The sequence below is a fragment of the Rhincodon typus genome, unplaced genomic scaffold, assembly GCF_021869965.1.
Source record: "Rhincodon typus isolate 14 unplaced genomic scaffold, sRhiTyp1.1 hic_rhity00000726, whole genome shotgun sequence".
Taxonomy (NCBI): domain Eukaryota; kingdom Metazoa; phylum Chordata; class Chondrichthyes; order Orectolobiformes; family Rhincodontidae; genus Rhincodon; species Rhincodon typus.
This window is the reverse complement of record NW_025966364.1, coordinates 2,886-28,068: the sequence shown is the minus strand read 5'-3', so window position 1 is coordinate 28,068 and position 25,183 is coordinate 2,886. Positions and strand designations below refer to the sequence as shown.

General features: G+C 39.8%; 1 protein-coding gene across 1 annotated transcript in view; it reads left to right on the top strand.

The window, feature by feature from the left end:
- The window catches only part of wbp4 (WW domain binding protein 4), a 38,686-nt gene extending 15,366 nt beyond the window's left edge, over positions 1-23,320 (top strand). Inside the window, exons 5-9 of the mRNA XM_048621514.1 lie at positions 5,814-5,884; positions 7,622-7,688; positions 8,064-8,296; positions 17,886-18,043; positions 22,380-23,320. Of these exons, the coding sequence (XP_048477471.1) occupies positions 5,814-5,884; positions 7,622-7,688; positions 8,064-8,296; positions 17,886-18,043; positions 22,380-22,581 (731 nt within the window). The 3' untranslated portion in view covers positions 22,582-23,320. The remainder of the gene's footprint in view (positions 1-5,813; positions 5,885-7,621; positions 7,689-8,063; positions 8,297-17,885; positions 18,044-22,379) is intronic.
- The last annotated feature ends 1,863 nt before the right edge of the window (positions 23,321-25,183 follow it).

Below are 25,183 nucleotides of genomic sequence, written 5' to 3'. Positions count from 1 at the left end.
GTTTTGACCCAGCATCAGTCAAGAAATGGCCATATAGTCTCATGTCAGCATGGTGAGTGGCTTGAAAGAGAATTTGCAAGTGGTCATGTTTCCATGCGTCTGCTGGCCTTCTGTCAAGATCAGGTCGAGTTTATGCAATTTTTTAATCACATACAGCTTCCTTTATTCACAGATTTATGTTGCAACACAGTAACTGGCCTTTTGGCTCACGAGTATGCCCATTCATTCAATCTCTTAAACTTGCAGCATTTCTTTCTATTCCCATTTTCCTTGTACTCATCTAATTTCTTTTTCAAAGCATCTGAGCAATTTCTTCAATCATTATCTATGATAGTGAGTCCTATATTCTAACCACTTTGAATCAAGGCATTTCTCTCTTATCCCCATAAGGTTTATTGTTAACTTGTTGTATTTATGTTCCTAGTTTTTTAGATTCTTTGACATATAGACACATTTTCTGCAAATTCACCACACAGGTCACCTCTAAGTTTTCTATTTTCTACAGAAAGCCTGAATTTATTCAATCTCAAAAGCTCAAATCTATTTGTCTGAAACCATCTAATAAATCTTATTTTGTATTTTCTGTGGTCCACCTACATCCTTTATTTATTTTAAAGGGTAGAATCTGTCTCCGTATATAAAATGTGACCTGACTGGGGACCTGTTGCTGATGTCTTGTATAATTTTATCCAGCTTCTTAAACCATATTGAATACCTGTGCAGCTTAGCATAAAGATCACTTATAAATATCCTTTTAGTTTTTTTTTGTTTTAATGGCTAAGTGGATTTGGTGAAGCGTTACTAAGGAAGGAGTGAAGATCAGATGAAGGGAGGGGGAAGAGGCAACTTGAGAACAGTTTTGCTGTACTCTTGTAGGTGGAAGGTAGGAGCATAAAATAGGAGAAGGCCAGTCAGCCCCATCAAGCTTGCCTGCCATTCAGTGTGATCATGGCTGATTGAACACTTCAGTGTCTTTTAATCACCCTCTGCTTTTTAATTTCCTGAAATTTGACTTCAGGCCCTCATCGCTCTTCCTGCCTACGTCATTGATACCATAGTAGACCACAACTTCTGCCTGATCCTCTTCACAGAGAAGGATGTTGCACAGAGATAGCAGCAACTGCAGATGCTGGAGAATCTGAGATAACAAGGTGTAACAAGAGAGAGATAGTTGAATTTTCTCTTCTTAGAGTATCTTACAATCCCTATAATGTGGAAACAAGTCCACACTGACTCGCAGAGCATCCCACCAAGACCCATCCCCCTGTAAGCCACCTAATCTAGGCATCTAGGCCCGAAACGTCAGCCTTCCTGCTCCTCTGATGCTGCTTGGCCTGCTGTGTTCATCCAGCTCTACACCTTGTTATCTCAGGATGTTGCACAGCTGCTCTGTGACATCCTTGACCCTGGCATCAGAGAGGCACACCCATCCCAGAGTCATGTTTTATGCCACAGAAACTCCTGTCTGATCACCTTACTGTGGTATCCCCTATAACTATTGCTGTTCCACCACCACCTCCTTCTCCTGCTCCTCTACCGATCACCCCACAACCTGTACAGCTAAGTCGCCCTGTGCTGCCATGAGTTTAGCTTTGGCTGCCATTCCCCTGAGGAACTGTTACACTCACCAATTTCCAAGCTGGAATACGGATTTGGGATAATCCTACACTACCTGCATGGTTTTCTTAGATTACCTGCTAGTCATCCATTACATCTCTGCTGGTAAACTTCTAATTTGTAGTATGACGACATCCCTGTACTTGTGAGCCATGTAGTCCTCTGTCTCAGAGACCCACAACAGTGCTTCCAATTGTGCTAAAGTTCTGAAATTGAGAGATCAAGTTTATCTCATTGGTGACACTTGCTACAGATGAGTTTTTGGCTGGGTCACGTGATATCTCCATGACTTTACACAGACCTTAAGTCGTACACTCAGTTGGCCCTTCTGACCGCGATGCTGTAACTTTAATAAAACTACTTGTCACAGTTGGATTAAGTATGACCTTAATATTAAAAATTAAGATATTTCTCCCAAAGAAGGGGAAAATGTCTAGATACTTAGATGCAAACTAAATAGATCAACAAATAATCTAAAGATTAGAAGTACAGACTAAAGCTACTCACCAATCGGCTGCTTTCTCAGCACTCAAGACATTATGCACTATTGGTTTCAATGCAGGTAAGTCTGTATGCCTATTTCCTTGCCTGCTCACCCCTTGCTCTGGAGACTTTATTTCTTAATCTAAACCTCAATGAAAGGGCCTCTTTACCCCAATGCTCAAAGTTCCAACTTTTATCCAAGTTCCCAGTTACTCAGTCTGTCTCACTTCATTCTGACCATGTGGCTTACTCTGACCAATACTTAACACTAAGTCATGGGAAACAGCAACAAAGATTTGAAGAATAATGTGTGATGCTCGTGTATTTGTGGCAGAGTTCAGCCAGGAAAAGCCACTTGGGGGTGACGAATCAGAGAAAATGGCCCCTCCCCGCATTTCCCACTATCCACAGAAAAAAACAAGGCTGCTCCTCCAGTCAGATTTTGTCTCATACAGGCTGTTTCACCTCATTCAGTTTCCTTCTCACGCTTGCTGCTCCTGAAGAGAGAGTCTGTGATTAGACGAGTAGCAGGGTAGGATGGATAATTGTGATTGGATGAGCTGTCCCAGACCCACCATTTTGATTCAGGAGGCCGAATAGAAGGTATTCAGAGAGCTAAGTACCAAGTATTTATTGAAGTTATGCTCTAGTGTTGATTGGGGTGGTGGGAACCGAGACTGAGTGTCAGCTGCACGGACAGGATGGGTGAGAGCCCAAAACTATTCATGGGGAATAGAAGCTATGACTTTCTTCAGCCAAGCACATTCACCAAATGTCTGAACCTGCAGTTCCTCTTGTATTGAGCAGCATTACTATTGCAACAACACATCAATAGGGTTAAACTAGCCTCTCATGATGGTCTAACACTCATGCTCTAAACTGCATCTTCTATTTCAAAAATCAATTTTAATGTTCTTCATCTAACCTCCAGGCTCAAATTATGATTTTGGAACTATTGCATTGAAATGTGTGATGTACTCGTTGAGTATCTTGTTGAATATTTTATTTTAAAGTCGGCATCGTGTAGCCCAAATGTTTGAAGAGAAAGCCGAGCAGGAGCATTGGTCAGATAGTGAAAGAAAGTCTGATTACAGTGACGTAAAAACCAAAAGTGCTGGGGAAAAACAGTAGGTCTGGTAGCATCTGTCGAGATAAAAACTAGGATTACATTTCAAGTCCAGTATGTCTGCTGTTCAGAATAAGAGTTGTTTATTTTTCTTCAACAGTACAGGCCCTTCGGCCCACGATGTTGTACCGATCTATTATCCTACTAAGAGCAATCCACCCTGCATACCCTACATTTTACTATCCTCCATGTGCCTATCCAAGAGTCACTTAAAAGTCTCTAAAGTATCTGACCCCACTACCACTGCCGGCAGCACATTCCACAGGCCCACCACTCTGTGTGAAGAACCTACCTCTGACATCTCCTCTATACCTTCCTCCAATCACCTTAAAATTATGCACCCTCGTAATAGTCATTTCCGCCCTGGGAAAAAGTCTCTGACTATCCACTCTATCTATGCCTCTCATCATCTTGTAAACCTCTATCAAGTCATCTCTTATCCTTCTTCGCTCCAATGAAAAAAGCCGTAGCTCCCTCAACCTTTCCTCATAAGACCTGCCCTCCAGTCCAGGCAGCATCCTGGTAAATCTCGTCTGCACCCTCTCTAAAGCTTCCACATCTTTCCTATAATGAGGTGACCAGAACTGAACACACTATTCCAAGTGTGGTCTAACCAGAGTTTTATAGAGCTGCAGCATAACCTCACTGCTCTTAAACTCAATTCCCCTGCCAGTGAAAGCCAACACACCATACGCCTTCTTTATAACCCTATCAACTTGGGTGGCAACTTTGAGGGATCTATGGACGTGGGCCCCAAGATCCCTCTGTTCCTCCACACTGCTGAGAATCCTACCATTAACCCTGTATTCTGCATTCAAATTCGACGTTCCAAAATGAATCAATTCACACTTTTCTGGGTTGAATTCCATCTGCCACTTCTTTGCCCAGCTCTGCATCCTGTCAAAGTTGTATTGGATTCAAATTTTTCACTCTCTGCAGATGCTGCCAAACCACTCGAGTTTCTCCAGCACGTTCTGTTTCTATTCTGGCTTTCCAGCATCTGCAGTATTTTTTTGTTTTATTTGACTAGTTACAGTAATGTTGCTTTTAGTAAAGGATCTGTAAAGTTTTCAAAAACAAAATAGACTGACTTGGGCATGTTTGATACTCATTCACTATAAAGAACTGAGCCTCTTTCTTAAAAAGTTGGGTGGTAAAGATATCATTTGTTCCAAAAGATGGCTTTACAACACTAGCCAGAGCTATTGACGCTTTACTTTGTAAAGCCAAAACATGGTCCTGGTACTATAGGACTCAAACTAAAAGCTTGCCAAATGCTTCAAAAGCACTTGTTATTGGACCTCAATAACATCAAGCAAGAAAAATATTGCTGACCCTAAATGAAGGGAATTTTCTGAGTATCGAGGGCGTTTCTGTAAAAGATTAATTGGCTGTCGTGCAACAAGGAGTGGATATTGCGTATGGTGGGGGAAGAGGTGCTGTTTACAGTGTATGTATGATCCCATTTTGGAGTAAGGGACATTTATTTGCCATAAATTAACCAAAACATCTTATTTATAGGTTCCAAGTTAAAAGGTTTAATGATGTGTGCATACAGCATTTGGTATTAGTGCTATCTTATCGTCTAAAGAAGACCCCCATTACCCCAAAAAAATAGAACAACACAAATACAGAAGGTAATGTCACATCATGACTGCATCATCCAGTAAAGATGTTTACAAGAATGAAAATGTAGCCTCCGAAAACAAAAAAAAAATGTAGCCCTCAAGAATGTCTTGCAAAGAGCCCTTGTTGGGATGATATTTTGACCCTTGATATTGTTCTGTGTACCAACATTTGGATTATTTATATTATACTAATCGGTGTTTGCATGTCATCAAATAATTTTTTTTAGAAGACTGACAGAAGGGCTGGTTAGGTATAAGCTTATTTTTTAACATCTCTGTAGACCTGACTAAATTTGCACTTTTATTTAATGAGTGAATGTAATGCTGCATGTAGCTTTGCATTTGTGGTAATTATTATCTCTGCAGTATGTGCTTAACCTCCTATTTGTAGTATATTAATTAATATCAATTACTGTATTGCCCTCATACAAATGGGTAGTGGAATAATTAAGTTTAGTTCTTTGTCAATATTATGAAAACATTTTATAATGTGGTCTATCTTGCCATTGTTTCAGTGTGTGCCCAGGTTCAGAGCATAAATGTGTATACGTAATTGATATAGTTACAGAGTGTGGTTAATTGGTCATGCAAACTCCTATGGAGAATATATATTCTCTTTAGATACCCTCAAACTTAAATTTTGATTAGCCTTGGGTGACTTTTAGGATTAATGAAGCAAAATAAATTAAAATTTGTTGTAGCCTTGGAATTGTTCATGCTCAATTAATCACAAGTGCTAAAATTGATCTTACAGGTATGAAAGTTTATGAAGATGTGTTAGAATCGATCAAAACTACTGAATTATTACCATATGCTTTCAGGGATGGCGTGTGTTCATATTTCAAAGACACTGCTAAATCTTTCTATCCTGTATGGAAATGGGAACTTGTAATATACAGATTGTATTCAGGCCAAGTAGCAGTGAGACACTCACAGGCAATTATTTCTTCATTGTACAGAATCACAATGGGAAAAGCCTGAAGGGTTCCAAGGGAGCTCAAACTTTGTGCAGAGTGAAGTTGCACAACAGGTACATTGTTGGTTTGCATTTGCCTACCACATGATTGAGGGCTTGTATATCTGTGGGCCATAAGTACGCTTTCTTAACCATTACTTATGAGTGAATGGCCCCTCTAGCAGACACTATCCAGTGCTTGCTTGCAGGGGCAATTAGTTCAGAGTAAGTGCACTCCTTTTTTAAAGAAAAAATTGGTCTATTTTCTAGTCTGGTCTGAACATACAAATGGAACTTCGGGCCGTATGTAAGGTTTGAGCTGGTAGTGTTCTGGCAAAAAAACTATATTTCACTTGTGATCCTGCTTATTTAACGTATTCTAAGCTAATTTTGTGCTTTTGGATATCGTACCTTTGTACATCGAAAATGGAGCTGGTACATCACCTCTAATATGGTGGCGTGTTTTGCTTTGCTTGTTGAGAATCCGGTGCATGTGGAGTTTCCAGGTGAGAACTCTCACTGGTTTTTAAGGGTTGTAACAACATGGCCTGAGAGGGAGGAACTGAAGGTCCTTTGACTTCTGTCCCAGTATGTGAATGAGTATCAGATATCAGTTCTAGGGTTAGTGAAACCACTTGAATTTCCAGTCCACTCCCCTTTGGGTGAGAAATTGTGTGTTGGGATCTCCTTTGCCAAGTGCATGAAAGTTTTCACAGAAATTTGTGAACTTATTGCTGCTGGGTTCTTATGAAGATGAGTATTTTGTGTTCCAGTTTCTTTGGATGTTAGAGAAAGCACCATATCTAGAGCAACATATGAAAGACACATTTGTTTCTAGTTGCTTCAAGGTCAGGATGTTCTAATAGCCTTGACACCCATAATGTATTTTGTTTGTTCTGCTTATGAAATGAGGCTTGGATTAATCTGATGTGGATCAATATATTGGGGCAATCACAGTTTCCCATGAAACATTGAACTAAGTTCAACCTGTTCTGTGGACACAAAACCCATGGCACTAGTTGAAGAACAATGGAGCAGTTTTCCTGGTACCTTGACTGTTTGCCCCTCATTTGACACTGCTAAAATGATCATGTACCATATTGTCACCAGTAGGATTTTGATGTGCATAATTAATCTGTCACTTTGAACTGTAACAGTGACACTGTTTCAAAAGCAGTTTATTTACTGAGAGATGATTTGAATATTCTTAGCAGCTTTCATATTCTAAGTATCATATGTAAAAGGACATTGTCTAATTCTGGTCCAGACCTAGATCTGTATTGTTCTACTTTATCAGATTATCCTTGCCTGATTTCAAAAACAAGAATGCCACACCAATTAACACAAGATCTGAAGAGTATTAAAATTTCACAGCCTTCCAGCAACTTAAAACTAAGCTTGTCCTTATGTTGCCCAGTGCTTTGTTGCACCTTACTGACTGTTGTGCTAAGGAACAATCTCGTCACCTTGTCCAGTTTCGCATTGATGACAGAATTGTGTTAGTTTTCGTGGAATTTTACAAAAGCCACGATCAAACAGCACAAATGGTCTTCATGCTCTGCAACTTGAGTGTCTGTGAAAATAATTGTGACACAAGCAAACTGATCTAATTAGAGCTGGTTACACCTTGCAACATTTGATTAGACTTTTGACAGTCTGATAGAGTTAATTAGCATAGTCTGTGTGTAGATATGAGTTAATGTATGAATCAAAACCAACCCCCAAATCATTTCATAATATAAAAGCTTCAATGGTTCTGCAATTCCAGTAATGTATCTTGCCTCACAATTTGCGTAATTGCATTCTTATCAGGCCTCTTCGTGGGTGGAAGGACTTACTCCAGAGGGCTGCACCTACTATTACAATGTCATAACAAGAGGTATGTAGCTTGAACATGAGCTATTTATCCATTCGGCATTCATCTGTCTCTTGGCTTATCATCAAATCCTTCGTTTGCCTCCTCTTCTCTCTGTCTGTCTTCGCATGGGCTCCATGTATTCAACTCACTCCTCCTCACCCCTTTGCAATCAGCATAAATATCGTTTCCCAGCAATCAGGGGTCACTGGACTTTAAATGTTAACTGTGTTATTCCCTCTACAGATGTTGCCAGACCTCCTGATTTCCTTAGCACTTTGTTTGGCTCATTGACTTTTGAGACCTCAGTCACCAGATTCCTGGCAGACTCTTGATTGTTTGTTTGCTGTTATTATTTATGTTGTGCAATAAAAGCTTCATTTCTGTGGTACTTCTCAGAATCACGATGGGAAAAGCCAGAAGGCTTCACCTCTGCTAGCGAATGCTCTGCCACAGTTGTTAAGAATGAGCCTGAGCCTGAGATATCCTCTGCAACCTCCGGTTCTGAAGAAGCCACACCTCTGAAAATGACTGAAAAGGCCTCTGAAAGTCATCAAGCAGCAGGAGAATTTCAGCAGACCACAGACACAGAGCCAAGCGAGCCACACCAAGAAGCAAATCCCTCTGTCCAAGTGAGTTGCCACTTTCAATCTCATACACCCTCAACCTTAATAGAACTACAAGATCAATTAAAGCCATGCAGGAACAAAGTAGGTCCATGGTAAGCTTGGGGAGACAACTGTTTACTCGCTTAGATTCACACCCACTTTCAACCTGGGTGGATGTGCAAGAAGTTAATATTTGTTGTAAGAAATTTATAATTGAATCATATAACGGATGAAACACAAACTGAAGCCATTCAGCCTATTCCAATTGGTCAGTTCCCTGCAAGAACAACTCCCCTAATTCCACCATTTGTTTCTCTCCAAATAACTGACCAATTCTCTATTCAAGACTCCCACTAAAATTTCTACCACTGCACATTATAGACCCTAAAAGTAGTTTTCCTGAAATAATTCTTGCATCTTTTGCCATCATTTCGAAACAGTGTCCTCTGGTTTACTTTACTTAGACCAATAGGAGCAGTTTGTCTCTGTTTGTCCTGATGACTCATAAGCTTTGATCACTTGTCAGGTCACCTCCAAGGAGAAAAGTCATAGCTTCTCCAATTCTCCACTGAACTGTAGTTCTTCCTCTCTGGAACTATTCTCATTAATCTTTCCTGCACCAATTTTAATGCCTTCATATCCCACCTAAAGTGAGGTGCCGAGATCTAGACACAATAATCCAGCTGAGACAGAAACACTGTTTTATACAGAGTTGACATATATTTCTTACTTTTGTACTGAAGCTTCTAACTATTAAAGCCCAGAATCCCACATGGTTTATTAACCACTTTTTGAGCTCTGCTTCCCCAATAGAATTTTACCTTTGTGTAACATTTCTCCTTGTTCTTCCTACTAAAGTGAATCATTTCACACTTAAGTATACAACAATGTGATGTGAGAGCAATAAATGTAGTTGTATTGTAATACAACAAGATAGGAACTGGAAACTTGCCATGCAAATATATGTTTATTGGGCTCTAGTTGTCCTTTTACTCAAAAAGAAATGTACAGTGGATTGAACGTCTCTGGTTCAGTCAATATGTATTACCCACCCCTCAGTACCCTGAAGAGGATGGTGATGAGCTGCCACCTTGAACCGCGGCAGTCCATGTTGTTTAGATAGACCCTCAGTGCCAATAGGGAAGGATATCCAGGATTTTGACCCACTGATACTGAAGAAACAACAACATCATTCCAAGTCAGGATGGTGTGTGATTTGTAAGAGAACTTGCAGGTGATGTTCCGATGCATTTTCCGGCCTTGATCTTCCAGGAAGTTGAGGTTGAGTTTGTAAGGGAATAACAAAAGAACCTTGAGTTGGTACAGTGTGTCTTGTAGGTGGTACACAATGCTGTCACTTGGTGATGGAGAGAGTGAATGTTGAAGATAGTGGATGGGGTGCCAATCAAATGGGCTGCTTTGTCCTGGAGTGTTTGTGTTTTGGAGCTGCACTCATTCAGGCAAGTGGGAAGTATTCTGTCATACTCATGACTTGTGCCTTGTAGATGTTGGATAGGCCTGTGGAAGGTGGGTTATTTGCTTCAGAATTCCTAGCCTCTGAGCTACTATTGTAGCCACTATATGATGAGGCTTGCCTGGTCCAGTTCAGTTTCTGGTTGATGAATACCCCTGTGTTTTTGATTGTGGAGATTTCAGTTAATGTGATGCCACTGAATTAGACGAGGAGATGGTTGGATTCTCTCTTTTTTTAGTGATAGAGATGGTCGTTGCGTGGTGCTTGCAGGATACATGTGTTGTTTGCCACTTATCAGCCCAAGCTTGGATGTTCTCTCACTTAAGAAGGTTGGGCCAGGATACTTCTCTAAGAAACTCCTTATGATGCCCTTTGGCTGAAATGACTGACTTCCAATAGCGTGAAAAACAGTTCTTTGTGCGAATTATGTCTTCCATCAGTGAAACAGTTCCGTCCGATTCCAGTTGACTTCAGGTTTCCGAGGATTCCTTGATATTACTTTCAGTCAAATGCTAGTAAGAAGCATATTGAAGTTATTGCTTATATTTAATATTCTAAGTAATCCCTAAGTGCTTCGTGTTGCAAAACTCTAGTCATTTCCTGTGTGTGCATACCTGAGTCCTTTCAAAGTTTGTTCCTCAATTTCAGATCCAGTAGTCACATTTTTAGGAGTTTGGTTTTCAGGTGAATGTTGACTGGAACGTGTTAAATGTCTGATTCACAGACTAGCTGAGGTGACACTTCTTTAGCTTTGAATCTTTGTACAGCTCATGGATTTAAAATTAAACATTTTTTAAAAAGTGGCTGTCTCAGCATGTAGCTTTTTACAAGTTCAAGATGCTGTGTTTATTTTGATTCCACAAGCTGTATAATGAATTAACAATCATGAGGCCCACTCAGTCTGGTTTGGATAGAGGAGGTTATTGTGAAATGATGGGAAATTGCTAGTGGCAATTGAATTTAAATCTGATCTTCTACCCAGTGTGAAACATGGAACGATGCAGTCTCAAACCCTATAATCTTTAGGTATTGGCCCATTCTTGAGCAATGGGATTTCTGAATTTCCTACATGATTGTAGGATACTGTGACATATGCCCTTATAATGAAATGATGGTCGGTCAAATTCTGATATTTGGAAATTCAGGTTGTTTGGAAGATCTCTGGCAAAATAGCAAATAGAAAAGAATACAGCTTGTGAGCAGTCAAAGTTCAGGATTGGTAACTCCATTCATGGACATTGTAGCAAACAGATGTTCTAACTGTGCCAACCATTCAAAACGGGATTAGGTCATGATAGAGTGTAAAATCACAAAGTTCTAGGCAAGCCATCGTTTTGATAGCAAAATCTTCCTGTAACAAGGAAACCTAACCCTGTGAGAAAATATTGTTGAATGGAGAGAAAGAGAAGTTGATCAAGCAAGTTGAAAACTAATGCAAAATGAAAAGTGGACTTTGTTAAGGAGCAGGAGATTCCACCATCAAGTTTGTTAATCATTCTGAAACACAAGGCGAACATCTTGGAATGGCTTAACAAGAAAGTATCCTCTCAAACAAGGAAGAGGATGAAATGTCTATCCAGTATTGAAGAAGCTCTGTTACCTGGTTCAAGACAGCTAAAACTGGGAACATACCCATCTCCAGTCCAATCCTGCCTGACAAAGAAACCAGGCCACAAGGACTTCACCTGCTGTGATGGCTGTTCAAGACCAGGCATGCCAATGTCTTTTGTGCAGTAAGTGGTCAGGTTACTAGAGTTATGGAAGCAAGTATATGCCAAGGGACATTTATTTTAACATGGAAGAAGCTGGGATGTTTCACCGTCTTTTCCAAGGTTGCTGTTTGGTTTTTAAGGTTGAAACATGCAATGGTAGAAAGAAGAGCAAGGAACATGAATGGTACTAAAAAGCCGCCACCAATTCTGATGGGAAATTCCAAGTCAAGCTGCTATGCGGACCTCAAGAAACGTCCGCAGGATAAGGCTAACACAAAAGACTGTACGTGACATCCAATGTTTTTGATTCTTGGATCAGGCAAGTTGACTAAATGTATCAAAAGGAGGAGGAAGATTATAATTACAGACAAGTACCTTCTGCACCCCTACAGAACTATCAACCTGAATATTTTTTACTCCCAAATGTGACTGCAAATTTCAACCAATGGATCAGGAATGATTAGGAAAATAAAAACCACTACTTACAGCAACTCATCTCTCAGGCTATTGAGGCCATCAATGAGAAGCAGGAGTGTTCAGCCTGACTGTTCTAGACATCATGTTCATGATGAAGGTGTGAGGGATGGTGACAGAAGTGAAGGGCAATTGTCAATTGCTTTTACTATTCTGCGTTAAAACCAATTACGACTGAGCAAGACCACAATGTGGAAGAGCTCCATGAGGCCAATCCCAACCTGGAAATGGGTCTCCCATCAAACTCCAATGGGAGGACAGTATTGAAATTTCACCAGAGAACCGTGAAAATTTATGGCATGTTGAACGATACTGCAAGCTGCGCAGTGGATCATGGATGTAAGATGCTCTTCACCCAAGGAGGCCAATCACTGAAACGGCTGATTAGTGCCTACCTGCTTTCCTAGCTGAAGCTGGAGAGCTTAGAGATGCTCTGGGACAATGCAATTGACTGTATTGACGACATGACAGACTTTGTTGTACTCCTCCAAAGACAGCAGGCTAAACAGAAAAAGATTTCCTCAGATTTCCCAAGACTAACTCCTAAAACAATTTTCCAGTGCCTTTTACTGTGCAAGGTCAGGCCATTATAAATTGAGCAAATTGAAAAGAAAATGTTTTTTATACCTTTACTGCTTTGTTTCCATTTGGGATTTATTTTGACATGGAGCATTACTGTAGGCAGTAAGGTTTTATAGGTGCCTCCTGGCTATCTCAAAGCTCAGTTTAATATGCATTAGTCGATAGATCTCCTGTGATTTGATTGATTGATTGCAATTTCACTGCATTTAATTTGCTGGAGACTTGATACTCCCTGTAGTCTTATTTGCAAAAAGTCGAGTTGCGGCAACAGTCTAAACAGCTCGTTGTGTTCAATTTTTAATGAGAGTTTACAATATGGCATGGCTGTACAGGACATGGTATACAATACCTTAAACTTAAATAGAAACAATTACAAAAATGCAAAGACAATGTTGGCTACAATGCACTGGGAAAATTGATTAAAAGATGAGATGCTAGCAAAACAATGCCAGATATTTAGCAGATATTTCATAACTCATTATTTAATCGAGAAAGAGAGATTTTAAGATCAGAAAATACTATCTCTGGCTAACTTGAGGAGTCAAGGATTTATCAAATTGAAGATGTGCGATGTGTGAAGATTAGACCAAATGATTGGACAAGGAAAAAAAAAACCTCTACGTGACTTAAAGGAAATAAGAGGGAGAGTATGAAAATAACTAGCAAGTAATATAAAAATAAACAAGTGCTTCTATAAAACTGAAACAGAAGCTCAAGTGAACATTGTTTCCTTAGAGGATGAGACCAGACAATTATTAATTGGAAACGAGGAAATTGCAGAGGCTTTGAACAAATATTTTGTTTCTCTCTTTGCAGGAGAAGACAACAAAAAGCATCCCAATAATAATAGCCAAAAATCAAGAATTAAAAAGGTTGGGAGGAACTTAAGACCATCAGTTGCTTGCTAGTACAGAACTTGAATATTGTTAAAAAGAGGCACATGTTGCTAAAGCTTTTTATCTTGCACTCATGAGGACAGCTGCATAAATGCAAAATTACAAATGATCACAACAATTTATACCACGGGAGACATGGGTGCTGATTTGTTGACTGGTTGATTCTGATTGATTTGAGGTGTTGACATAGAGAAAGCAACAGGGACAGTAAGTCAGGAACAAAAACAAAGTTGCTGGAAAAGCTCAACAGGTCTGGCAGCATCTGGTGGAGGAGAAAACAGAGTTAACGTTTAGGGTCCGGTGACCCTTCCTCCGAACCGTTCTGAGGAAGCGTCACCAGACCTGAAACGTTAACTCTGTATTCTCCTCCACAGATGCTGCCAGACCTGCTGAGCTTTTCCAGCAACTTTGTTTTTGTTCCTGATTTACAGCATCTGCAGTTCTTTTGGTTTTTATTTAGGGACAGTAAGTCTGCAAGCTTCTGAGTAATTCAAAAAAGTCTCAGGACTTTTTGAACGTATATGTTTCCTCCATTGAGAATGGGTCCTTGTATATTAATGTATGTAACTTCTAGCAAGCACAATTGAACCATATTATGACTATGGTTGATTATCTTAAATGGTTGTCAATGTCACTAATTAGCACATGCAGGATTGTTCAAATGTTTTCCAATCTCGGAATCACATCTAACAGTGCATGTTTTGTTTGGATTTCACAAGCGCAGGCACAGTCTGTACTCTACCTATTACAATCACTCGAAGGAACGTGCTGTTTGACTGAATCAGGCAATTGCTGGTACATACAACTTACCTATCTGACATGACATCATCACTGAAATTTGATCACAGCTTTGTGTAATTATATGGTACATCTTTTTGGTCGTTAACAGCATCTTGTTGATGGAAAATACCACTTGTATAGCCACTGCATAGCAACAGTGTGAAATGGTTCCTTATCCTGCTTTCAAATTTTTTGAGATGCTTTGCCTTTTCTGGGTGATTTGAAGTAGACTGAGCTCTTGTCCCATTTGCAAATTTGAACGATACACAGCAACCCAGATCAAAGCTATTCAGTGCGACAGTGGCTGTCCTGATTAGATCATTGTTCTCTCTATCTTATGCAGACTCACAAATGAATTTTGAAGTTTGTGCTATGACTTTTTCATATAGTTTTGACATAAAGATCTTCAATTCTGAAAGATTCCAATATCTTTTCTATCAGTGACGAATATGGAGTCTTTGAATTTGTTCTTTCTCTTTTCTTTTGAAAACAGTAATAACATTCAAGTGAGCCAGTAATCCTCTAACTTGATTTCTTTTCATCCTCATACATCTGTTCCTTTCAGATGCATCAATGAAATCCATCCAGACTCCATTTGGCCCTCAAAATTGGTCTAGATTATCAATTAGCTCCCACCAACCTAAAATGACTTTTTTGATCTCCTCTTCTAATGTCAAATTGGTATCCCTTTAACAACTGAAGCAAAATTAAAGGAACAGTCTCAAAATGAATTTTTCAAAGTTTGAATTGCTCAAGAAGCAGACATTTTTAGAATGATGTGGTTTATTAAGGAATTTTAGGAGAAAGAAATCTGCCATTCTTATCTGGTCTCTTAGAATGTCCTAGCAAGCCACAAAGCCCATCCAATATCAAACTAAGCACTGAAAGCAACAATAGCAAACCTAACCCTGTCACCCCTCCAAAGATCTCCTTACTAATATCTTGGAGCTTATGCCAAAAGTGGGAGAGCATCCCACAGATAGCTGAAGTAGCAATCTTGCGTTGTCTAATATAATTACATGAGTATAATGACATCTCGGGCAACACCACCATTCCTTGGTAAGTATGTGCTACTGCAGGATGGATCCAACAGAGGTAGCAGTTCTGTGGCATACAACTGGAAAGGTGCTGCCCTTGGACTCCTCAGTATTGACTTTGGAATGTTTGTTGTCTTGTGGTATTCTGTTAAATATAGGAAACCTAATAATCACCTGTGAGCCTTGAATCTCCTAATTGCACAGTGGGTATCCCTACAGTCTACGAACTACAGCAGTTCAAGATGACCACAAATCACTGTCTTGTCCAGGACAATTAGAAATAGATTATTGTGTCCTAGTCAGTGACGAGCAAGTTCAATGAACACATTTTTCAAAAACTTAACTTTAGCTAGGTGCTTCACAACACTGGACTTAATACCAGTTCATCATTTGCATGCTGGTCTGTTCTGTGCTCCAAGTGACTCTTGACCCTGCTCACCCCAAATTGGTGTGACCCACCTGAAGTGTCTAATACAAAATCTGGTAAAATCTAATATGCTGCATGTCCATGGTCCCAAGGCTTCCAGTCCCAGCTTTAAGAAAGTTTACCTGTATTCTATATTTGTGTAATTTCATTGTTGTTACCATGACCAGTGATCGTTATGGTCTGTGGATCTACCTGGAGGTTTCAATGTGGCCAAGCAAAGTTGGTTCTTTTATAAAGTATTGCGTGTGTTGCTGCACTAAAAGTTTAAAGGTCCAGTGTATCTAAATGACTGTCACACTTAACACACCATTTGAGGGGGATAGCAAGAACTGCAGGTGCTGGAGTCAGAGATAACAAAGTGTGGAGCTGGAGGAACACAGCAGGCCAGGCAGCATCAGAGGAACAGGAAAGCTGATATTTTGGATCGGGACCCTTCTTCAGAAAATGCTTTCCTCCAGCTCCACATTTTGTTATATTTGAGGGGGATGTTGCCTGTGACTTCACCTTGTGCATCCCTTAATGACCTTTATGCCATCTTAATTAAAACCTTAAATTTTTTAAAGGACTTTGCAGGGTGGATACAGATTGGATGTTTGCCCTAGCTGGGGAAACTAAATACTAGGGACACCGTGTCAGAGCAAGGGTCAAAGCCATTTAGGACTGAAATGAGGAGAATTTCTTCATTTATGTAAGTAATGAGTTTGTGAAATTCTGTACCCCATAAAGAAGCTCAGTCATTGAGTGCTTCTATAAACATGTGAAGAGAAAAATGGTAAGTGAAGACAAATGTAGGTTCCTTATAGTCAGAAACGAGAGAAACTATAATGGGAAGCAAAAAGACAAAAATTGAATGCATGTTTTGGCTGTCTTCACGAAAGAGGATACAGATAATCTCACAGAAATGTTGGGAATGAAGGATCCAGTGACAGGAAGGAATTCAAGAAAATCAGTAACAAAAAAAATGTGGTAGTGAAATTAATGGGGTTAACAGCTGGTATATCTGCAGGGCCTGAAAATCTGTGTCCAGAGTACGAAAGAAAGTGGTATTGGAGATATTGAGTGCATTGGTAATAATCTTCCAAAGGGGATCAGTTTGGCTCAGTTGGCTAGACGGTTGGTCTGCAAAGCAGTGTGGTGCCAATAGTGTGCATTCAATTCCTATCGCCTGCTGAGGTTACCATGATGGGACTCTCCTTCTCAACTGCTCCCCTTGCCTGAGGTATGGTGGCCCTCAGGTTAAATCACCAGCAGTTGTCTCTCCAATGAAAGAGCAGCCTTAAGGTATGGTAAGTCTATAGATTCTGAAACAGTTCTTACAGATTGGAGGGTGGAAAATATAATTTCACTCTTTAAGAAAGGAGGGAAATGAGGAAGAAAAAGAATTACAGAACTCTTAGCCTAACATCAGTAGTGGAGAAAACACTAGAATCTATTATAAAAGACTGATAACAGAACACTTGGAAGGCATTAACTGGTTTGGACAAAGTTATTATGGGTTTATGATTAGTAATGCTGGATTGATCTTCTGGAGTTTGAGGATGTAACTAGTCGAGAGAGCACCAGTGGATGTGGTGTATCTGGATTTCAAGAAGGCTTTTGTAAGGTCCCACAAGAGTCTACAGGGCAGAATTTAAGCACATGGGTTTGTGGGTAATATACTGACATGGATTGAGAATTGGTTGACAGACCAGAAGCAGAGGCTGGTAATAAATAGGTGGCCAGCAGTGACTAATTGTATACCATGGAATCGGTGCTTGGGCCTCAACTATTCACAATATACATAAATGACTTAGATGTGGGAACCAAATGCAATATTTCCAAGTTTGGTGATGACTCAAAACTAGGTGAGTTGTAGGGAGCATACAGGGACCATAGGGACTATGACAATTCTATTTATATTTCTGATTAGTACAGTTACATCTTCCTCCGTTTCCCTATACTTACTGAGGTACATTACATCTGCAGTATTTAACCACTTACCTTGTTCTTTATGCACCCACATTTGTTATCCTGACCACCTAAGGTTTCTTAGTAAACTATTAGCTCCAATTGCCTCATTTTGTTTTGGATCATAGGCACACTAACTTCATCCTTTATTTTGGTGCTATTTTCAAATGTTTCATTGAGCTGAATAATGTTTTAACTTTTGAAGACCTTTTTGCAAAAGAGGAGCTGTGTGTGCCCGTTTGTATATGTTCAAAGATTGTGGTTAAAAGATGGTGTTCCAGCAGGAAAGTGCTCCAGGTGATGGCAGTGAAGTAAAGGCTCCTGGAAAAATGCACGATGCAGAAGATGAAAACAATTTGCCCCAACTGGAGTCCCAACAAGAAGCGAAGAGAAGAAAAGTAAACCCTTATGGTGAATGGGAAACTGTAAAAGAGGAAGAGGAGTGAGTATCTAATCGCTTACCACTTAATTATGAAAGACAATTAAATTTCTACTGTTTATAACCTATTACCAAACTTCTTTTGAATTTTAACCACGTAGTCACATTCAGCCTTCCCTCAGAGCGAGCACTGTGTGACCATGTAACAGTTCATCAAATGCCATAGCTTTCACATCCTGACATTTCAATGAGGTTATTGCCACTTCAGCACGTGACTACATAACTCATTGATGCCCCGCAGCAGAAATTTAATGGATGAGAGCCAAGCCTGTCATAATTAATCTGGTGGAATTAATAGGCAGTGACCTACTCTACAACCCTTTGACTTACTATTTCCTTCCCCAAATCTCCCTCTTGCTTACTACCTTGCTTCCACTCTCTTGCCATCCCTCTCCCTAGTCTGCATTTGGCAGGTTAGGGAATGAGGATGGCAGGACGCAGCAAGCACAAGTTAAGGTGATTTCCATTGGGAACTATGCTGGCAAAAGGTTTTTTGAGCCAGGTAATCCCAATTGATATAGTCATTCTGCTGTAGCTGGTTTTGTAGAAGTATTAAAGTAAAATTGATCTTAGAGTTGTGAAACATTAGAAACACCAGGGCATTTCTGAAAATTTTACGAAAAGTTTTGGATTCATAACCCCAAAATTGCTAATGATAATAATACAAAAGTATGGTGAGATTATTCCCAAGGATGTTTTAAACTCTGTATGCTTCCAAATACTCTCCCAAATTCATTTTTGTATGCACTGGGCAAGACAGTTTATTTTAGAAATGAAGTGGCTCATTAGTTTACAATCCATAGAGTTTTAACCAAAGAGTACTCTAGGTGGTATCAATGCTGTGTCTTTGCTAAAAGCTACCTAAACAGTCGGTCTCTCTTCATCATAAAGCTCTTTTTTTTTTGAAGTTTCATGTTGTAGTTTCCCCCTTCAGTAGACATTCAATACAAGAACATGGTGAGTTGGACTATCCTCGTTGGAGCATGTTTTGAGATTTGGGCTATTTTTAACTTTCAAACCACACTCCAGACTGTTTGTTTTTTTTTTCAGGACTTTTTCTCCACAGTGTGGTTTATGTACCATACAACAGTGTGGGAGGCGTGCACGGTGTTGGGGTGTTTAGGAAAACTGATGCAATTACCTACCTGGGTTCTCAGTACCACCGGCTCAAACGCTAACATTATTTAAAGGTCCCGTAATTCTTGCCCAACAGCACTTAATACTGACGTCTGAAAGCGTGGAAACACTTTACACTTTTAGACTCCTCAGCTGGCTCTCCACTTTCCTCACAAACTGTCAAACCTGACATGGTTTCAATGGGCTTTCAAAATACCACAAAACAGGTGAAAATGGTCTGAAGGAGCAAATCTAACTTAAATCCTTTGATTAAAATGGGGAGCCTAAATTCTAGTGGATGTGGGTTTTGCTTTTTGTGCACTAGGCATACTCGTAGAAACCCGTAAAAAGGTCAGAGGAGAATTGGGAATGTAAAGAGGGAAAAGAAATTCAAATAAAGTTGTTGTCTTGCTTGCCGAGCTGGTGAGTTTTGTTTGCAGAAATTTCATCACCATACTAGATAACATTATCAGTGCGCCTCCAGTGAAGCATCGGTGTTCTGTCCTGCTTGGCATTTGTGTGTCTCGGTTTGCTGGGGTGGGTGGCATCACTTCTAGATTTGTTTCTTAGTTGTTGGTATATGGGGTCCAGCTCTTCATGTTTGTTAATGGAGTTCCAGTTTGAGTGCCATGCGTGTCTTTGGTTGGCTTGTTCTAGGATGGCCATGTTGTCCCAGTCGAATTGGTGTCCCTCTGTGTCCATGTGTATTGAAATGAGTAATAGTTGGTCATGTCTCTTGGTAGCTAGTTGGTGTTCATGAATCCTGATGGCTAGTTACCTTCCGGTTTGCCCTATGTAATGTTTTTGGCGGTCTTTGCATGGTATCTTGTAAATAACGTTTAATTCTGTTAGTTGTGGTTATCGGATCCTTTATTCTCGTTTGTAGGTGTTGGTTTGTGGGCTACCATGATTCCTCGGGAGCAGAGTAATCTGGTGGTCATCTCAGATGTGTCCTTTAATGTATGGTAGGGTTGGACGTGTTGTGTCTTCCTGTTGTAATCCATTGTGTAGGCATCGGTGGACGACGCTTTTTGGGTAACCGTTGTTTCTAAAACCACTGTATAGGTGTTCTTCCTTGGCTTTGCGTAGCTCCGGGATGCTGCAGTGTGTTGTGGCTCGTTTGAACAGTGTTTTGATGCAACTTTGTTTGTGGGTATTGGGATATTGCCTGGCACTCAAACTGTAACTCCATTAACAAACATGTAGAGCTGGACTCCATATACCACCCACTAAGAAACAAATCCAGAAGTGATGCCACCCACTCCAGCAAACCGAGAGACATAAATAGCCAGGGGGACAGAACACCAACACTTCACCAGAGGCGCACTGATAATGTTACCTAGTATGATGACGAAACGTCTGCAAACAAACTCACCAGCTCGGCAAGCAAGTCAACAACCACATCAACAAACCGAGCTACAAATCTTCTCAAAAACCTTGAAGAAATTCAAATGTCAGAAAAAGGCATCTTTAGTTTCAATTTGACAAGTTCAGAACACAAAGATGCTTGTCTTGAGCCATCACTACACCGATAAAAGAGGAGATACTAAAACTCCACAAATGCCTCCCTCTGTTAGATGATAGAGTAGTGGTTAAGGTGCTGAACTTATGGATTTTAAGTTCCCAGTTCAAATGCCACTGTGGTAAAATTTATAATTGAAGTCAATACATCTGGACTAGCATTGCTACCTTATTGATATCAATAACTTTAAAAATAGGCTATTTTGTTTACACCGGTGACACATCACATTATCACTGCGCCAATGTCGAAGATAATTCCCTTCACATAGGGATGAAAGGGAGGGAATGTTGGTCACATGACTTATTCATTTTGATCTCCATCTGAATGACAAAATGAATGACATTGAGAGTTGCAACGTATATCATACTGCACATACTCTCTTGGCTATTAAAGGCACCTTTCTTGCTGCTGCAGATGTACTCCCAAAGAATGATATCTCCTGAAAAGAAGTTTTACCTGTCCCCTTTAAACAAGGTTCTAATTGTGGCCAAAACGTTCTGTATTCTTTCTTGGTTTTAAGCACAGTCGTCAGGTTAAAGCTTCTTGGCAGCTTAACATGCCATTGGTTTTGCTGAGCTGTCAATCACTTCCTCCTCTGACTCTTACCAAACACATACAGAACTTAAATGCACAAAAACAGAAATTGCTGGAGAAACTCCACAGGTCTGGAAGTATCTGTAGAGAGAAAACAACCTTAATTATTCCAAGTCCTGTGACCTTCCTTCAGAACAAAAGAACTTGTGGCTGTAAAGAGGCATATGTCAGCCTCCTAATGGGCATGGGAGATGGGACAATATTGAAAAAAGTGATCAGTAAGTAGAATGGGTGTGTGTACTATTACAAGAAGATAAAGTTCCTCTGGGGTACAAGCATGAATGCGCCACAGGAGATAAATCATTATAATTTGGATAACATGCACACAAAAGCCAGGAGGAGAAAACTTTTAAAGTAAATTTGATAGTTAAGCTTATTGATGTTAGTATTAGCCTAGGCTCAAATCATAAAATTACAGTCATAACTATTTGGTAGCACACTCGCCTCCAAGTCTGACAGTCTGTGGATGTAAGATGTACTCTAGAGATTGTAACACACCATTGATACTGACACCCCTGTACAATACCAAGGGGTGCTGCACTATCCGAGGTGTCAGTATCATGTTGGGATGTTATACTGAACTCCATTTCCTTGTTCGATGAATGTACAAGATCCCACAGCACTACTTTAAAGAACAGTAGGGAGATTTCCCCACTAAAATAAAACCAAGAGCTCGATGCTAGAAATTGGAAACAAAAGCAGAAATTGCTGGAGAAACACAGCATGTCTGGCAGCATCTCTGGCAAGAAAACAGTTAACGTTTCGGGTTCATTACCCCACTATCCTGATAAATGTTTATCCTTCAAATAACATTACAAAATTTAGTTGTTGCTTATCTAGGAATTTTCAGAGTAGATTGACTGCCACTCTTCCTACAGCCCACCTCATGAGAAAATAAAAATTACACAGTCACTGCATTTAAAAGTACTTAATTGGTTGTGAAGTTCCTTGGAACATCCTCAGGATGTGAAAGATGCTAGATACATTTTCATTGCTTATATTGACAAGAAGCTTTATTTGTACTGACTGCCATATCTGTAGTATTAATGTTAATTGTGCATTGGTCTGTTTGCTTAAAACATTTCCCTCCTTTTTTTGCCCCCACAGAGAACAGATAGACTTGCAGTTACCAACAGTTGACTGTTCAGCAACACCGGCAATTGATGTAAAGCATGAACCCAAAGTCAAGTTTAAACAAAAAGAAATAACTTCTCTGAGGGATGATGCAGGGGGAGACACAGTATTTAAAAAAAGAAAACTTGAAAATGGCAAATCCAGAAACTTGCGGCAGAAAGGGAATGATAATTGAATGTCACCAAAACACAGTTCAGAAATACATTCAATGCTTTTTGGTCTTGATTGCTGTAGTAAATAAATTTGCCTAGATTTTCAATTCATGGAAGTTAATTGGCCTTGTTTGGTGTAAAATACTGCATTATTTTTTTAAGAAGTGTTTCTTTTAAAAATGTATAGTTTAGAATAATTAAAACTTGCAAGCTGAGTAAGAATACAAAAACCTGCAAAACATAGTGCTACTGTGGCCACCTTTAGACTCATTTAGGTTTGTGATTGGTTTGACAGCAACATTTATAGTCTTGGGAATTCTTTTATTAAGACATTAAGTTTTTTGTTGTACTAAGTATTAAAGGAAATAATGTATGCCCTAATAGCCTATAGTTATGTATTAAATGGAGCTCTGTAGTGTGTTCTGGATTTAATGATTCTTTAAACATAATCTCATCTTTGCATAAAGTCTTTACAGAAAGCTTATCAAAATATTTTTGCACTATTATTTGTGTATGCAAAGATATAGCTGTCAAAAATAAATTTGTGAAATGTGCCCATTGATTGAGATTTTACTGAGTGCTATTATATGGATTGTTATCAGACCCTTCAATTCTGCTTTGCTGCTCCATTAATTCAAATCCAAGTCTAGCTGTTGGAATGTGCAGACAAAAGGCTTTGATGTCCAGTTGTTTTGGGGGCTGCCTGTCAGCTGGAGCCATATTGCTGTTTGTTCGAACATAATAAACCTGCTCTGCCATTCAGTATGATTATGGTGATCTTGGGCTTCAACTCTACTTTACTTTCCCATTTGCACCTCCACCTCCTCTTGATTCCTTGAACCACCAAAAATCTGTCTATCCCAGCCCTAATTGCATCCAACAGACATCCAAAACCCTCTGGAATGGAGAATTCTTTTGACTAAATCTTTCTCATTTCAGTTCAAATGATCAATCCCTTGTCCTAGATTCCCAGACCTATGGAAACAATCTGTCTACTCTTTCAAGACTCTTCAAAATTTTGTCTCATTGAGATTACCTCTCATTCTTCTCAACTCCAGAGAATTTAAGCCCTATTTACTCTGTCATTTCAGGAAACGCTTTAGTGAACCTTCTGTGTACCATCTCCATTTGCTTTCATGAATGTGGAGACCAAAACTGCACACTGTACTCTAAATGAGCTCTCACCAAAACCTGTAGCAACACTTCTTTATTTCTGTACACGAGTCCCCTTGCAAAAAAAGGCCAATATGCCATATACTTTTGTAATTGCTGACTGCACCTTGATGCTGACTGTGTTGTTTGAACTAACATACGCAAGTCTCACTTAGCTCAACATTTACAAATTTCACATTTTCATTACAAAATCAGCCTTTCTATTATAACTAAAATGAACATCTTCACAGTTCCCTACTTCATCTGCCTTACTGCCAACTCATGTAACCTGTTAATGTCAGTTGACAGCCATGCTGAGTGCTTGCCTATCCACCTAGCTTTGAAGTAGGAATAACTTTTGGGTGAGAATGTTAAAATATGGAGGTGTAAAAAGTGAGTAGAATTAACATTGTTTTTAATGTTAATATTGAACTTTTAAGGTCTTAAGAGCCAAGTTGTTGTTGGTCTTTATCTCTGCTTCATCTTATCATCTGAAAACCCTGTCTGTGTCTTTTTGTTACCTTTAGACTTAGTTATTCTTATGCTCTCCTGACTGGTCTCCCATTTGCACCCCCTTTAACCATTAACTCACAATTGTAACTCAACTCACACCAATATCCCATTTACCCATTATCGAATCCCTAGTGTGGACGCAGGCCATTCAGCTTGTCAAGTCCACACTGACCCTATGAGGGCATCTCACCCAAACACACACCCTACTTCTATCCCCATAACCCTGCATTAACCATAGCCAATCGACCTAGCCTACACATCCCTGGATGCTACGGGACAATTTAGCATGGCTAATTCACGCATCTTTGTGACAGTGGGAGGAAATTGGAGCACCCAGATGAAACCTACAGACGTGGAAACATTGTGCAAGTTACAAATAGTCACTCAAGGCTGGAATTGAACCTGGGTCCCTGGTGCTGTGAGGAGCAATGCTAACCACTGAACTACCGTGCTGCCCCAATCGTATGGCATGATTTACACTGGCTCCAGTTCTGGATTGTGAAATTTCCCATTTTTGTTTTTCAGTCCCTCCGTGGCATCAGTCCTCTATCTCTAATCTCATCTCTACTATGCCAGTTATAGTTTATTGCACAGTCCAGGTTTGGTCATTCATCTATTGTTGACTATGCCTTCAGCTACCTCGTCTCCAAGCTATAAAACTGCCTTCTTAATGCTCTCAACAGTCCAAAAAACATAGGAGCAAAAGTAGACAATTCAGATCAGAGTCTGCCCTGTCCCATTCACCGAGATCATGGCTGATCTCATATTCGTCAACTCTATTTTCCTTCCCATTCCCCATAATCCTGATTCCCTTACTGATTAAAAAAACTATCTCAGCCTTGAATATGCTTAACCCAGTCTCAACAATGAAGATTCCACAGATTCACTACCCTCAGAGAGGAAATTCTTCCTCTGTCTTAAATTGGAGACTTTATTTTTCTGAGATCATGTCGTCTGATA